A 17709-nucleotide genomic window follows, 5' to 3' on the forward strand; every position below is an offset into this window, starting at 1 on the left:
GGAAGGTTCCTTCAGCCGCCCAACACCTGATCCGCTCCGCAGCGCGGCAGCAGCGAGGAGCCGAAGATGGGGTTTCCCCTTTGCCTTTACCCCATCTTCGGCTCCTTGCTGCTTCCGCGCTGCGGAGCAGATCAGCTGTTGGGCGGCTGAAGGAATCTTCCCTTGGTCTTCCCCGCCGCCCACACGCAAACTCCACCATCTGCGCATGTGCGGCCATGAAAAAAATGGCGCACATGCGCAGATGGTGGTTTTTACTTCCGCATCCAGTATAACGCGGAAATCGGTTAGCGCGGGAGGTCTTGGAACGTAACCCCCGCGCTAACCGAGAGATCACTGTATTTAGAGTGGGGAGAAAGTCTGAAATTTGTATATGTTTATGTTTTGTTTTTAATTTTCCTTTGTTAACATCTCATTGGCTGTACAAAGTTTTCTTGGTTTATAGAAAAATGTATAAAGAAAGAAGGAAGCACTGACATAATGGTCAATAAGTTAGAAATATAATTGGTGTTATACTTTTTGAAGGAACATTAAGGAGGGAATTTAATTAAAAGAAAATGTAGGTAACTGGATGACAAAATTAGAAAAAAAACTTTTGCAATTTTTTTGATGATTGATATTAGTTAATAACAAAATACTGCATTTTATTAATGGAAAATTAGATGGTACACTGTATTGTTTGAATGTATGTTGAGAGCGAAAAAAATTACACACACACCCAAAAGTCTTTCCTTCCTCTGTCCCTCCATTCATTTCATTCTTCTTCCTTCCTTCCTTTTTATCTCCATTTCTCCTTCCTTTCTTCCCTCCCTCCTTCCTTTCTCACCACTTCTCTCTTTCCCTCCCTCTTTTCCCCTTTTCTTTCTTTCTCTCCACTTCTCTCTCTCTCTTTTCCCTCTTTTCCCTCTCTCTCATTCTTTCCCGCCAGGTCTCTCTCATTTCTATGTATTTCTCCCTCTCTCCCCCTTCTCTCTCATTTGTTTCATTTCTCTCACTTTCATTTCTGTTTTTCTCTCTCTTTCCTCTCCTTTTCTTTCTCTCATCGTAATCCAGAAGCAGGGGCTGCAGGATTGGGGTGGGGGCTGATGGAGCCGAGCCCCCTCACGGGCTTTTCCTCAGCTGCCGTCACGCACCTCGTATCACTTGCCTGGCGGATAGCATTTCTCGCGGGGTCCCTGCTGGCACTGCCCCCATTTCGGATGCCCGTAGCGACTAGCCGCCCCCATCCAAACTGGGGGTGGTGCCGGCAAGGACCACGCAAGAAACACCCACTGCCGGGCAAGTGATATGGGGCGCGCGACCGCAGCTGAGGAAAAGCAGGTGTGCATCCCTCAGCACTCTGTGTATCCAGACGCTGGAGAAAGCCCACGGGGCGGCCTTGTTCGGGCGAGGGGGCTTGGCTCCATCAGCTCCCACCCCAATCTTCTGCCTTTGGGGGGACCTTTGGAAGGTCGCAGGTGAGGTGGGCGTGCGTGACAGCAGCTGCACAAGAGCAGCGTGTGACGGAAGCCCCAAACAGAGCCAGAGAAGTTGGGTGGGGCTCAGAATCCACGGGAGTTTCTCCCCGGCTGACGGCTTGGGAGGGGTAGATCTGTCGGGCAGGGAGAAATGGTGCCGGCTCTACTGCACGGGGTTTGAAAACCCTGCGCGGCATTTGGTTTTTGCGTGAGCACCTGTGCGCCCGTGCACGTTAGGGGGAACATCAACAACATTGTTAGTAAATAACCTAGTATTACGGAGTTGGATTAGAGTAAATGTATTCTTTATATAATGTACTTCATACTATATAATGTACTACATACGTGTAATGTACTTCATACTATAAAAATATGTGCTTTAAAGAATTGTCATATGTCTGTACAAGCATTTATGGAACTTGGTTATTTTCTTCCCAGTTATGGCTCTTTGGATCCAACTTAGAATTTCATTCTCTTAGTGAAAATGCACTGACTTTGTTTCTTTATTTTATTTATATGTTTGTCAAAACATGTACAAGATAATAGATATGATGTAAACATAAACAAAAGCAAAGCAGGTATAGGTAAATTTGGACAATAGAACAATAGGATAGGGACAATTAGGCATGATGGTGCGCTTATGCACGCCCCTTACAGACCTCTTAGGAATGGGCTGAGGTCAACTGTAGATAGTTTAAGGTTAAAGTTTTGGGGCTTTGGGGAAGAAACCATAGAATCTGGTGGTGCATTCCATGTATTGACCATTCTTGCTGAAGTCATATTTTCTGCAATCCAGTTTCTAACGGTTTACATTGAGTTTGAATCTATTTTGTGCATGTGTGTTGTTGCAGTTGAAACTGAAGTATTAATTGACCAATAGAACATTGTAGTAGATGATTTTATGAACTACATTTAGATCAGAATGCGACATAGTTCTAGGTTTTCTAATCCCAGAATTTCAAGTCTGGTGGAATAAGGTATTCTATTGCGAGCAGAGGAGTGGAGTACTCTTCTTGTGAAATATTTCTGGACTCTCAATTGTATTAATGTCCAATATGCAGTGCGAATTCCAGACAACTGAGTGGTGTTTGAGGATTGGTCTGGCAAATGTTTTGTATGCTCTGGTTAGCAGTTTAATATTGCCAGAGAAGAAGCTATGCAAGATTAGGTTAACAACTCTTAGTGCCTTTTTGGCAATGTAGCTACAATGAGCTGTGGCACTTAGGTCATTAGATATGAGTACTCAAATTCAACATTGGATTCAGAAGATTTTAAGAAAGACTATTGATCTTAGACCCGAGATATACCTTCTGGGTATTTTACTAGATAATTTTGATAAAGAAGAGACATATTTAATTATACATATAATTACAACAGCTAAGATTGTATATCCACAATGTTGGAAATTGAACAGGAAAGAGAAGTTTTGAGAAAAATTATGGATTGTGGAGAGATGAGTAGATTGACTTTGAAACTTAAAGATAAACAAGACTCGGATTATTATAAAATTTGGGGGAAGTTTTATGATTGGATAGAAAATTAAGAGATACATTATTTATGTATTAGTAATTGGTTAATTTTGGAAAAATTGAAACGAGAATTTAATTTAAGCTTTGCAAACCAGATGGCAAAGATGAGAAAGGGTGGTAGCACTATATAATGATATAACACAAAATTTACTTATTGTTTAGACTTAAACATATAGAACTTTATTTTATGGTATAGGTAATATATTATGAATAGATACATATATAGAGAGAGAATTTTTAATTAGTTATATGATATAAGATTAAAATTTCGATAAGAGATTTTATTATTCTTTACATTTTTGTAATATTTTTTAGTAAGACAGTGAGGGAAAAATTTAATTTAGAATTTTAAGAATTGCTAATATTGTATAAAATTAACAGAAAATTTTACACGGGGAGAGATAAGAGCCTCCATTGAGGGAGTAATGAGAAAATAAAAGTTTGTATATGATTGATTTTAAGCATTGCTGTTGTGTTTATAACTTTATATTGTTTTACTTTATGGTGGAGAAAAAATAAAAAATCTTATACTGGAAAAAAAAAGATATGAGTACTCCAAGGTCCTTAGCAGAGTGAGGGTGTTGAATAGTTTAACATCATCAGAAAAAAGAACGCAGATATTTATAATATGATCACAAAGGCCTTTTATATTAAGCATGAATAGGGTTGGTCCTAGAATGCTGTCTTGAGGGACACCACTGTTGACAGGTGCAGGATTTGATAGGGCACTCCCTATTTTAACCATTTATTTTCTGTTTGACAAGAATGCAGTTATCCAATGTTAAAATTTAAAGTTAAAAGTTATCATGAAGGGGAACAGAGATGCCATAAGATTTTAGTTTTCAAAGTAGTTTATTGTGTACTACTGTATCGAAGGCTTTACAAATGTCTATGTAAATTGCATCAATTGATTTACTTGATCGAGTTGTGAAGTCTATATGTTTTTGCAGTGTAAGAGTTGCAGATTGGTGGATAATTTTTTTCTGAAACCAAATTGTTTGTTAGAGAGTAGGTTGTTAGTTTCTAGGTGAAGGGTAATTGATTGATTTATGATTGATTCGATGACTTTGCAGGTGGCGCACATAAAGAGATTGGTCTGTAATTTTCAATGTTACTTGGATCTCCGTTTTTGAAGATGGGGTGACTGTGGCTAGTGACCATAAATTGGGTAAGAGGCTAATCCTAAAGGATTTTTCACAAATTATGTTTAGAGGTTCCGCTAAGGTTGTGGAGAGCTTTTTAAAGAAATATGCACATAGACCACAAAGTCCAATGGATAGATATGGTTTTAGGTTGTGTAATGCTTTTCCAATATTATCTTCTGTAAAATCGATTTGTGTTAGATTGTTGCAATTGTTTGGGGTGCAACTAGAAAATATTGGGCATGAGCCTTTGCTGTTTACAAAGACAGAGCCGAAGAATGTGTTAAAGAGGTTGGCTTGGGATGGATCTCAAATCTTTGAGTTTGTTGTCTACAGAGTTGTAGAAGGCACATGTGGAATTTGTGTGCAGAAGGTTTTCTTCTTGATTGATGTGATTATTGATACATTCAATCTTTAATTGGTGGCATAGATTTTTGTAGTAGCTTTTAAAGTTAGCAACGTAGCCAGTTTTGGTTTTCCGCCAAAGAGATCTTTTTTGGATTGGAGCTTCCTTATTTTGATGGGTAGTTTGTTTTTCTTGGTTTTGGTGATAATTAGTGGTGCATATAATTTAATGACTCTTTATATTTCAAACAAAAAGATATTGTAGTAATCTTCAGCAGTATTGCAGTCAGAGAATAATGTTTGCCAATCAAGACAGGAGAGGTCAGCATCTATGATATCATAGTTGGTTATACTTTAATTGTGGTTGTTTTTGTAAGGATGTATATTGAGACAAAATTCAATCATTCTATGATCACTGCTGGAAAGGGGCTCTATTGTTTGTAGTCCATAAATTGAGTATAAAGTGTTGCAGAAGATGAGATCAAGGCAATTGCTGAGTCTGGTATTGTTTGTTATTAGCTGTTCAAACCCAAGATTAGTAATAACATTGTAAAGAGTTCTAGGGACACATTAACTTTGAAAGTCTTTCTTTTAACACATTCTTCATTACGGGCAGAATTTTCTCAAAGCTACCTACAGGTGAAACTCAAAAAATTAGAATATTATGCAAAAGTTCATTTATTTCAGTAATGCAACTTAAGTGAAATGTAATATATGGAAAAGAAACTCATTACATGCAAGGCAAGATAGTTTAAGCTGTGATTTGTCTATAACGTGATGCTTATGGAGTACAGCTCATAAAAACGCCAAACCCACAGTCTCAGAAAATTAAAATATTGCATGCAATCAATAAAACAAGGATTGTACATAGAACAGTATCGGACCTTTGAAAAGAATAAGCATGCATATGTACTCAGTACTTGGTTTGGGCCCCTTTTGCAGCAATTGCTGCCTCAATGTGGTGTGGCATGGAAGCTATCAGCCTGTGGCATTGCTGAGGTGTTATGGAAGACCAGGATGCCTCAGTAGTGGCCTTCAGCTTTTCTGCATTGTTTGGTCTCATGTCTTTCAACTTTCTCTTGGCAGTGCCCCATAGATTCTCTATGAGGTTCAGGTCAGGCGAGTTTGCTGGCCAATCAAGCACAGTAATCCCACAGTCACTGAATGAAGTTTTGGTGCTTTGGGCACCAAAAAATATGACAACCACATTTCACCCATTATAAGAAAACTACCCTAAAATGTCACTGATTCTCTAGGACCTCCAAACCTGGTGTCATATCCAAATCTTAAGGGCCTTGAATATTAACAGTAATGAAGGAAAACAAAATTTGGAGGGAAAATATTCCATAAGATGGGCATCAAAGCTTGCTTCCTGGCACCATCAGATGTAGGTCTCTCACAGATACAAGTTTGAAAAAGTTAGATATTTTGTCCTTTTGTCATTCTGACAATTTATTGGGTGCATTATGTTTGTGCTAAATCAACAAGCTTTGAGAAAGGCTTGCACAATTACAGAAGTGTGTGTAGGGGGTATCACTCTTATTCTTGCACACATTTCATGGTACAGGGTCAATCAGTGGAATGCAATGGTGTGTCTATCACATTCCAAGTGTGCATAATTATTGTTAACTATTTATCACATTTCTTTAACAGCTTGTATGCCATTTCAGAGATATGTAAAAGGGCTGCTATTTTCTAATGCTTTTTGTTGATTAGCTATAAACTCTAATAAATGTAATTAGACTTTGACCCAACATCATAGCTTAATTTCTTTTATTCTAGGTCTGCGTGACAGAGTATATAGCTTGCCAGATTTCACCAGTAAGTTGCTTTTTTAAATGGTCATTTACAAAAATTATTTAGACCCTAAAATAGTGTTGTCATTATGAAAAAATCTTGAAAATTGAGTCTCTTACTATTTCAGACATTGAGTCCATATTGTAGGCAAGAATTCATCCATTCAAAACGATCAAACAAAAAACCCCAAACCCCTAGAAATAGGCATCAATAGCGGCCTTCAGTTCTTCTGCATTGTTTGGTCTCATGTCTCCTCTTTCTCTTGGCAGTGCCTCATAGATTCTCTATGGGGTTCAGGTCAGGCGAGTTTGCTGGCTAATCAAGCATAGTAATCCCACAATGATTGAACCAGGTTTTGGTGCTTTGGGCACCAAAAATTTTAAAAACCACATATTCCACGAGTCTTCGGAGAGGGGTGGCATACAAATCTAACAAATCTAATAAATTATTATTAAAATTATTATTATTATATTGATGTCCTGAAAAGAAGCGGGACAAAACCTGTAACATTGAGTTGATGATATATATGGACACATGTTTTTTGGCATGATAGAGAAGTAGTTTGCCATTGGTCATTTCCAAGAGGTTTGTTCAGTAGCTTGCTAATGCAAAACAAGACTTTACAGCTTTGGGGAACTCCAAAAGGGAAGCTGAATTTAGCTGGTGCTGGGAGAGTTTTGTGCATGCGGAAGGTAACCTCACCAACTAGTCACAGTTCACAATTATACCTAATTAAAGTCTTCAATGAAAAACACTGCAGCAGGCTTTCTTGTAAAAATATACTTTACTCTTCTTAGTAAAATGTTTCTCTAAATAAACTATCATACAACTACTATTACATCAACCACCCACACAAAGCACTAACCATTAACCACTAAACACAAAACCACACCCATGCAAGAGTGTTATTCCTTTTATATAGGTTACAGCCAATCATGTTGCAGCACAGTTAATAAACCTATGATTACATATTGATTATGGCTTACATCAGCCTTGGTTACAGACCATTTTCTTGCACTGTAATATTACTTCAGCAAATAAACTTATTTCTTTGAGGTTTCTTAAGATGTTGGCTATTTTTTGGTCAGTTCCAAAGGCTGTCTTTATATTGGAACTGACCAAAAAATAGCCAACATCTCAAGAAATCTCAAAGACAAGATCCAGTTAGAAAATCAAGGAGTCTATGAAATACCATGCAAAATCTGCCCAGCCACATATATTGGACAAACTAATAGGAGAATAAATGCATGCATCACAGAACATAAGAACACAGTGAGGAAAGAAGAAAAAGCTTCCTCCCTTTTCCAAAAAATCAGGACATAAAATTGATTTTGAAAGAATTAAATTAATTTCCAAAAGTGAACACTCAAACAAAAGAATAAGCCATTGAAATAGAGAAACACTTCCACAATATGAATAAATGTGACAATACCTCCTGCCTACCAGACATCTGGAAACTAGGCCTAATCAACAAACGAATCCCAACCACAAAAACTGACACCAGACCCAAATCGATACCCACCCCACAAACAAAATACAACCACCACCTAGAAGCCGAACCACGGTGGCGCCTTCAACTGCTGCACCCCTTCCGACATGCACATTAAGCAAACTGACACACACCAGACCACAAACTTGGAGCTAAACCAAAGCCCGGAATGTTACACCACAGATGTACATTGCAAAACAGCTGACTAGTCTGCAGGCTCCAACTGCCACAACTACTCAGGATGTCACTCCTAATCTGCAAACATCAACCAATCTGCATATATCAACTGCATCAATTACTCAAGGTGCTACCCCACCAACTAATCAGGAAGTTTCAGCACAGCCAACTAACCCACTTGCAGCAGCTGAACCAGCAATCCACACCCACCCCACCAGTATTTATAGAGGGACAGCAGCTCAGATCGCACTTTGTTCGATCTAGCACAAAGCCGAAAGCACCAGCCTGAAGATGACGAGTGGGACCTCATCGAAATGTTGCCAGGATTCTCTGAACCTTACATGGGAAGAAACTTGAATATGCCAAGACCTACACACACACACACACAAAATCATTTTCATTATCAGCAGAAATATGTTACTAGATGACATACAAGGTTCCTTCCAACTCTGTTATTCTGATTTGACCTGTTGGTTCTGAGATCTGATTTGTGTTTTAAGCTATCTTGTTTTATTATTAATTGCTTCATCTTCCTTATAGTTTAGTTCATCTTGGTTCAGCAAATGATTCATTTTTCACTCTTTCCCATTCAGAGTTTTCATTACAAGTGAAATTCGAAAAATTAGAATATTGTGTAAACGTTCATTTATTTCAGTAATGTAACTTAAAAGATGAAACTTAATATATGAGAAATATTCATAACATGCAAGACAAGAGAGTTCAAGCCATGATTTGTCATTATTGTGATGATTATGGGGTACAGCTCATGAAAACCCCAAATCCCCCATCTCAGAAAATTAGAATATTATATGTGATCAATAAAAAAAGAACAATACATAGAACAATATCAGACTTCTGAAAAGTATAATCATGCATATGTACTCAGTACAGTCATACCTCGTCTTACGAACCTAATTGGTTCCAGGGGGAGATTCGTAAGACGAAAGGTTCATAAGACGAAACATTGTTTCCCATAGGAAACAATGTAAAGTCAATTAATCCGTGCAACCAAAAAAAAAACAACCCGCAAAAAAACGCTGCCGCCCGGCTGTCACCTTTTAAAACAGCCTGGGGGCTTCTCAGCGACCTCCCGAACGCCGAACGCCAAACCCGAACTTCCGGGTTCGGCGTTCAGGAGGCCGCCGAGAAGCCCCAAGGCTGTTTTAAAAGGTGACAGCTGGGCGGCGGGGCTTCCCAGCAGCCTCCGAACGCGGAAGTTCGGGTTTGGCGTTCGGCTTCGGGAGACGGCTGGGAAGCCGCCCGGCTGTTTTAAAAGGTCACAGCCGGGCTGGGGGGCTCCCCAGCAACCTCCCGAACCCCAAACTTTTGCCGAACTTCGGGGTTCGGGAGGTTGCTGGAAAGCCCCCCAGCCCGGCTGTCACCTTTTAAAACAGCCGTGCGGCTTCCCAGCAGCCTCCGAATGGTTTAGAAAAAATTTGCCTCTTCTTACGAACTTTTTCGTGTTACGAACGCCAAACCCGAACTTCCAGGTTCGGCGTTCGGGAGGCTGCTGGGAAGCCCCCCGGCTGTTTTAAAAGGTGACAGCCGGGCGGCGGGGCTTCCCAGCAGCCTCCGAACGCCGAACCCGGAAGTTCGGGTTTGGCGTTCGTAACACGAAAAAGTTCGTAAGAAGAGGCAATTTTTTTCTGAACCCTGGGTTCGTATCTTGAATTGTTCGTAAGACGAGGGGTTCGTATCTGTACTTTGTTTGGGCCCCTTTTGCAGCAATTACTGCTTCAGTGCAATGTGGCATGGACACTATTATCCTGTAGCACTGTGGAGGGGTTATAGAAGACCAGGATGCTTTAATAGCGGCCTTCAGCTCTTCTGCATTGTTCCATGTCATGTTTCTCATCTTTCTCTTGGCAATGCCCCATAGATTCTCTATGGGGTTCATGTCAGGTGAGTTTGCTGGCCAATCAAGCATAGTAATCCCACAGTCATTGAAGCAGGGTTTGGTGCTTTGGGCAATGTGGGCAGGTGCCATATCCTGCTGGAAAATGTAAATCACCATCACCATAAAATTTATATGTGGGTGGAAGCATGGAGCACTCCAAAATCTCCCGGTAGACAGCTGCATTGACCCTGGACTTAATGAAGAACAGTGGACCAATACCAGCAGATGACATGGCTCCCCAAATCAACACAGACGGTGGAAACGTTACACTGGACTTCAAACATCTTGCAGTGTGTGCCTCTCCGTTCTTTCTCCATATTCTGGTTCCTTGGTGCCAAATGCGATGCAAAAGTTTCCAGTGTCCACTGTGCTCCCAGAAGGACTTGACATCTGCCCACACTGCCCAAAGCACTATGGAGTATTACTAAGAGAAAGATGAGAGAGATGACAGGGAACAATGCAGGAGAGCTGAAGGCTATTGAAGCACCCTGGTCTTCCATGACACCTCAGTAATGCCACAGGCTGATAGCTTCCATGCCATACCATATTGAGGCAGCAAATGCTGCAAAAAGGGCCCAAGTGAAGTACTGAGTACATATGCATGCTTATACTTTTCAAAAGTTTGAGATGGGGGATTTGGAGTGTTCATGAGTTGTACCCCATAATCATCACAATTATGACGAATCACGGCTTGAACTATCTTGCCTTGCATGTTATGAATATCTCTCATATACTAAGTTTCACCTTTTAAGTTACATTAATTTACTGAAATAAGTGAACGTTTGCACAATATTCTAATTTTTCAAGTTTCACCTGTAATTTTTCAAGTTTCACCTTCCTTTCTCTTAATTTTTCAAGTTTCACCTTCCTTTCTCTTAATTTCTCATTCCTCCCTGCCCCCAAAACAACACCATCATATTTTTTAGGAATCATTTCTCTTTTTTGGCGATCCTTCAGTTTAGCCAGAAATATTTTACTCATCAATCTGAAACTGGCTACACTGGTTTTCCAGATAATGCTATGGTTGAAAATGTCTTCAAATTATGTCCTCAAACAACCTAAGTACAGGCGCTTTCTGTTCAAGTAATCAAAAGTCACAGAAGTATAGCTTGAAATTCCTAAACATGTTTCAATTAGTCTTGGCATGATGCATTCCCTCATACACTTTAATGTGTCTGGCAAAAAATCCAGGTCTATTATAAGATAAAATTTAGAGCTGTTTATATTGTTCCATACTTGCCAAGGGAATAAAAATCAGCCCAATTTCTGAACCTCATTTTGTATTTGGCTATTTCTCAAACTGACTCCAATTGAGCTCTGGTCAAACTGAAACAAACCTCTGAATGGAATCCTGTGGTCTGTTGTAGATCACTATAAGTATTTAGGAAATTATAGATGCAGTCACCTTGAGTAATATCATGTCTTTTTCTGATAAAAGTCCAACAATTAACATTAATTTTAGGTGACATTAATTTAGATGACATTAAAGTTTAACATTAATTATAGTTTATAAAGAGTCACCCTGTAATATAACCAGTAGCTATTAAAATCATTTATCAACAGTATCATGAGATGTAAGGGCCTCTGTGCGTAGAGTTTAATGAATAGTAACAAGAAGTATTACCACCAAGCAGATCTCTCATGGTTATTACAGTAGTCTCACTAATCTACAGTGGCACAAAATGGTATCCCGGGTATCCTGCCTTTCAAGTTGCTTTTATTTGTCAGCCTAGCTAGCCAACAGCAAGGCCAAGTTCTTTCAACAGTGTCTTTATATGAAAATATCTTTCACTAGCTGTTGCTTGCATGGCAATTGTAAGAAGGGCACTCATGGATCAGATGACAGTATATGAGAAGTGAAGTTATCATTGGGAATGCATATACAGCAATATAAATAAGTGAAATGAGGATGGCAGCCATTAAATCTGACATCTTTTGTAATGTAAAATATGGTCTGTAACTGAGCTGTAGCTTCTCTGGTAGATATCTGATCAATGTATGTTTGTTTGCATATATGCATGTGTCTTTCTTATCCAGGTGATTATCACTTGTACAGGACTAAGGAGAGTGAGGAGGGGGAAACAAGTGATGATGTGGATGGAGCAGAATCTGAGTCTTATGCCAGGGTAAGGATAATTAATGTAATTTTTTAATGCATGTTTATATAATGTGGAACTTAATTGTTAAACATATTGCCCTTTCTTTTTCCCCTCACATCGAAGGCAGAGTCCAGGATGGGTTGTTCTAGCCTCATAACCCTGTGGACTGGGTGCTTTTACTGTAGTTTTCTGACACAAATCACTCTTGGTTTTGAACAGTCCAAACAAACATTCTAGTAACTTCTATACATTTCCAGAAATGTGCTCATGCCCCATGCATGTCTGAATTCTCAAGGAAGGAAACTTTTCCATAGTCTTCTTTTAATGTTTTTTTTAATTTCTCACCTACAGTCCTGATATCCCCAGGTTTAAGCAATGTTTCTTGCAATTTAGCCTCTTGAATTGAGATAAGTTCCATCAGGTGTAACCACCTCCAGAGGCCTGATGAAAATGAGGAATATCTTGACTGAAGCCTTTCTAACTAAGAACGCTATTACTATCATACAGTAAATACCAGGACGGATGTTATCCAGTATTGAAGATCGTGTGAAATGTAATATCTTGTATTTGCAGTGAAATTTTAAATCTTACATTTTTTGTGTTTCCCAAGATGCGCAAGAAAAAGCGCCTACTTTCTGTACATTCCTTTGATTTTGAAACTGACTCAGAATATTCTTCCCAATCTCGCCGTCAATCTATGCAGCTTTCTCCATGTCCTGGGAAAGAAGACTTTCAGGTATTAGGGATCTGGTGGTGGTATGAATCTATGATCCTTTTCTCTTCTTTCAGTTTCTTTTCTATTCATTGAACTTTGTTAGTCTAAATATGTAACCTAAGAGTTTTTAATGTGAGAAATATATTCAAACTAAGGCTCTTGAAAATCTGAGATGCCTGGGGTTCTTTGCTTTTTTCAGAAAAAAATCAAAATGTTCCATGTACTCAGGAGTGTGAGTTTCTCAGCAGAAACTGTATCTTTGCAGTACCTCCTGGAATCTGATCTCATAAACTGAGAAAAAACCCTTTTTAGATTCTTTCATGATGAGAGAACAGCTTGGGTTTGTACATCAGAGTTTGTTGCCTTTGGCATCTTGGATGAGTTCAGTTTTGCTACATTTTCAGAATGTAGGTAGACGGATTTAATTTCTGTCAAATATTAAGAAAAATGGCTTGAGAGCCAACTTTCAGTGGGTAATGTAGTCTTTACCCATTTCATTGACTTTGACCAGATTCTACCATGTCTATGCCCCATGAAAATGTATTTAATGTTTTTGGTACACAAGATGTATTATACCACAACTGATTAAAGCTAGATGTTAATGCTCTTGGATTAAGAAGTTGTTGGCAAAGAACAATTATAAGTGTGCAAATGAGGGAATACTGTATGTAGCCTGCTCATTAGTACCAACAGATGATTCTTCTTAGAGCACTGAAGATTTTCCAAATGGTGAGGAAGCCTCCATGCAGAAGGACTCCATGGTAGCAGAAGCAGACTTGGCTGCAGTTTTCCATCATATCTTGCAAGAGCAAGGCAAGCTTACGGCTCTTCCAGAACAGGAATTCAGCACGGAAGTCCAGTTTATAGGCAACTCACATACCAAAAATCTGGAAACAATTCCCAAGGCTGGTAGGTGCTTCTTGCGTTAGAGGCAATTTTAAATTGCCAGTGTTAGAGGCAATGCTTGCCTAACAGTGAATCTGGTATTTTCTGGACAGTTCAAACTTTCAGAACTACTGTATATCATATTTTGTTTACATGCAGTGATTTTATATTTATTTCATAATTCACAGAAAGATATCCCATCATTAACAGTTTTCTCACAATCTTTCCAGCAAAATAAAAACTGCTATATAAATGATTATAGTATTTTTTGGAGTATAAGATACACCTTAGTTTTGGGGGAGGAAAACAAGGAAAAGGGACCTCTGCCTCAGCAATTTGCCAAACAGCAAACATTACAGATGATATATAGCTAGTTGCAGCTAGTTTCACTTTCAGTTCTAGCATGTGGCTTCACCTGTATGCAGGGAGGCTGATACTCAATTGCTTATGCTAATCAGGCTCTGCACTGTTTCCTGAGGCAGAGACCAAAGGGTGGGGTTGGCTGGTGGGACTACATTTGGTGTATAAGACACACCCAGGTTTTACCCTATTTTGTGGGTAAAAGGTGTGCCTTATACTCTGAAAAATACAGAAGTTGAAATTTTAGAACACCAGGTATTGTTATACTGGAGCTTATTCTCTGTTATGTCAGAACAGTTAGCCAAAATCATAGAGGGGAAGTATTTATTCAAAACTCAGAAGTGGTTGATGTGATGGAACTCAGCAATAGCAAATAGAAAGAGGGTAAAATAAACTGAGGAAAAATATAAATGTATCTATTCATATACATATTGTATATAACAGAAAACAGGTTAATTTAACTGAGCATATTTTTTGGAAGGGAAATACAGTGATCCCTCTATTATCGCGAGGGTTCCGTTCCAAGACCCCTCGCGATAATCGATTTTTCGCGATGTAGGGTTGCGGAAGTAAAAACACCATCTGCGCATGCGCGCCATTTTTTCTATGGCCGCGCATGCGTAGATGGTGGAGTTTGCGTTCCCCGCCGCCCACGCAACCTTCCCTGGGTCTTCCCCCTCTTGCTGGCGGGCGGGCGAGCGGCAGGCATCAGCAAGGAGCCAGGGTTTCCCCTTTGCGTGGGCGGCCGGGAAGACCCAGGGAAGGTTCCTTTGGCCGCCCAGCAGCTGATCTGCTCGGTAGCGCAGCAGCAGCGAGGAGCCGAATCAGGGTTTCCCCTTTGCGTGCGGGGAAACCCCGATTCGGCTCGTCGCTGCTGCTGCGCTACCGAGCAGATCAGCTGCTGGGCGGCCGAAGGAACCTTCCCTGGGTCTTCCCGGCCGCCCACGCAAAGGGGAAACCCCGGCTCCTCGCTGATGCCCGCCGCTCGCCCGCCCGCCAGCAAGAGGGGGAAGACCCAGGGAAGGTTCCTTCGGCCGCCCAGCAGCTGATCTGCTCGGCGCAGCAGCAGCGAGCAGACGAAGATCGGGGTTTCCCAGCCGCCCACGCAAAGGGGAAACCCCGGCTCCTCGCTGATGCCCCCGCTCGCCCGCCCGCCGCCCGCCAGCAAGAGGGGGAGAGATAGAGAAAGAGAGAGAAGGAAAGAAAGAGATGAGAGAGGGAGGAAGAGAGTGTGAGAGAGGAAGAAGCAAGATAGAGAAAGAGAGAGAGAAAGAAAGATGAGAAAGGAAGGAAGAGAGTGACGTCATCGGGTGGAAAAATCGCGATATAGCGTTTCGCGAAGATTGAGATCGCGAAACTCGAGGGATCACTAAATGAACTACCTATAGGTTTGTCATGCCACAGGTGGCACATGGAGCCATATTGGAGGGCACGTGAGGCATTGCCCTATGTCAGCTCCAGCACACAAACCAGTTGATTTTTGGCCTTGGAGATGGCCGTTTCACCCTCCGGAAGCTTCAGGGAAACTTCCTGAAGCCCCGGAGTGTGAAAAACAGCTCAACGGGCAAACCGGAAGTCTGTTTATCCTATCTTCTGGTTTGCCTGTTCGCCATCCCAGACTTCAGTGAGACCTGTGCACATGCGTGGGGACAGGGGAACACTGGATTGTGCGCATGCACAGGGGTAGTGGGGGGGGTGCGCATGCATGGGGGGGAGGAAATGGGTGTGGGCATGTGCGTGCATGCTAGCACATATACACATATACACTCTTTTTGCATGCAAACCAAAAAAGATTTTCCATCACTGACATACAGCCCCCAATGCAGCTCTCCATATCACAATAAATATTAAACTCATTCTTTTTTAGCTTAACCTGTTGTCCAGGGTTGTGGTTACAGGGATAGATAGGAAGAGGAAATGTTATATATGCCACATTGAATTCCTGAAAATAATTTTTAAAAATTAATCCAATATAAAAAATGTGGGCATTCTGTTTGTAAAGGAATACAAATTCTTTCCAGTATGAGAGACATTTGCTTTTCACACTTCTAACTTTATTCATGTACTGCATATTTTCAAAAATGATGAGTTGTTACCACTTCTATTCCTATCAGCTATTCTGCAATATTGTTGGGAAAAGTTTGTTCCAGGGTTTTCCACATTGTAGCAGGCTTTCCTGCTGAAGACAGTCTAAGTCAGCCCATTGTGTTTTAACTGGACATAGGAACTGAACATAGGAAATGGTTGCCTGAATCTGAATGCATCTAGATTCATGACAAAGGCATATTTTGAAGTAAAATTGATTTGATGTACCTTTCCTCATCATGGAACAGGGCACAAATATTTTCTTGTTTTCACACTGATGACTACATTGCAGAGTTTTATAAGATTAAATTTTCAACTAGGTACAATCCAGTTATGTTCCACGTCTTTGCTTTGTCAGAGGGTTCAGTGTTTTACCAGTACTATAAATATCTAGGAAATGAAATTATCAGAAACCAAATTATCCCTAATGTTGTTTCTTTTAACAAGATGACAAACACTGCATGAACAGTGATCAGCCATCTGCTTTTCCTCAGGTTGCAAATAATGTCTTTTTAATTTGCTATAGGTTTTTTTTTCTTACAGATGATTTGGGTGACCAAGAGGCTGAAAACTAGCTATAAGGCTGGATTAGGGAATAAATAGGCAAAGGTCTAGAACCTCCAACTTTCTAACAAAAGCTTTCCAATTTAGTTACAGAGATTGTAAAGATAAATGAGATAACCAATGGTGGGATTCAGCTGGATCAGACAAACCGGTGGTTAACATTCTGCGCTGGCCCCACCCCTTTCAGGGGTGGTGAGTTTCTTTGAAATGTAAGTGCATGGCAAGAGTTAACCCTCTTTGTTGTCTGCAATAGCACCTCTGCTACAGCTACAGCACTGGCATCAGACCGGATTATGAATTGCAGTTCTGGGTCGGGGTGTTGCAGAATGGGCTCTTGGCAAAGAGCCATTTCAGTTCTTTGAATGCTTTTTGACATTCCATCGTCCACCTAGTAGGCTGGTTCGACCTTGGCTTTGTTGGGGATGGCCCTACCTTCAGCATTTCAGTCAGAGCAACCTCTGCAAAAGCTGGAAGTTTGCAAAGCCCAGGAAACTTTGTAGTTGTTTGCAGGTGCGTGGATGTTGCCAATCTAGCACCGCTTTCCCTTTTCCTGGGTCCATCTCTGTCCCTTCACTGGAAATGAGATCCCAGGTAGTGAGGTTTTGTGGAATTCACACTTTGGACAGCTTTGCATATAGTTTGATAGCCAGAAATTTTTCTAGGACTTGCCGCACTAGCTGTACTTGTTCCTCTAGGGCAGACCTGGGCAAGGGGCGGCCCACGGTCCGCATTTGGGTCGCCTACTGTCTGTGACTGGCCCACCTGCAGGCAAAAACCAAACGCCGCATGGGGTTTTACAGCCCTGCGCAGTGGTGTCGGCGTCGTTTCTCTCTGCTGGGTGCTGTTTCAGCTGCCCAACAGCTGATCTGCCTCAGGGCGAACTTCTGCGCCTTGCCATGTGCCCGGGGGGAAGGGAAGCTAAGCACTCCGTCAGGAGCTTTAAAGATAAAGGCAGAGGGAGGGCGAGGCAAGAGTTCCAGTTTGGGCAGTGTCGCAGGAGTGTGTGTGTGTGTATCCTGTGGGGGAAAAGGGGCAGTCGCTCCCGTTGCTCGGTGACGGCACTGCCCAAATCAGAGCTCTTGCCTCGGCCTCCCTCAGCCTTTCTTTTTAAAGCTCGCACTCAGCCTCCCACCCCAGAGGCAAGAAAATGGCTCTTTGCCTGCCACCGCAG

The 17709-nt window shown here is 41.1% G+C and overlaps 1 protein-coding gene across 6 annotated transcripts in view; it reads left to right on the forward strand.

Annotated features, from left to right (window-relative positions):
* Positions 1-17709, forward strand: part of MLPH (melanophilin) — a 162736-nt gene that overhangs the window by 49582 nt on the left and 95445 nt on the right. For all 6 annotated transcript variants that reach the window (XM_070732326.1, XM_070732330.1, XM_070732327.1 and 3 more), the window contains exons 5-8: positions 6253-6291; positions 11868-11956; positions 12540-12665; positions 13352-13553. In XM_070732326.1, the coding sequence (XP_070588427.1) occupies positions 6253-6291; positions 11868-11956; positions 12540-12665; positions 13352-13553 (456 nt within the window). The remainder of the gene's footprint in view (positions 1-6252; positions 6292-11867; positions 11957-12539; positions 12666-13351; positions 13554-17709) is intronic.

The sequence above is a fragment of the Erythrolamprus reginae genome, chromosome 1 (genome assembly GCF_031021105.1).
Source record: "Erythrolamprus reginae isolate rEryReg1 chromosome 1, rEryReg1.hap1, whole genome shotgun sequence".
Classification (NCBI taxonomy): Eukaryota; Metazoa; Chordata; class Lepidosauria; order Squamata; family Dipsadidae; genus Erythrolamprus; species Erythrolamprus reginae.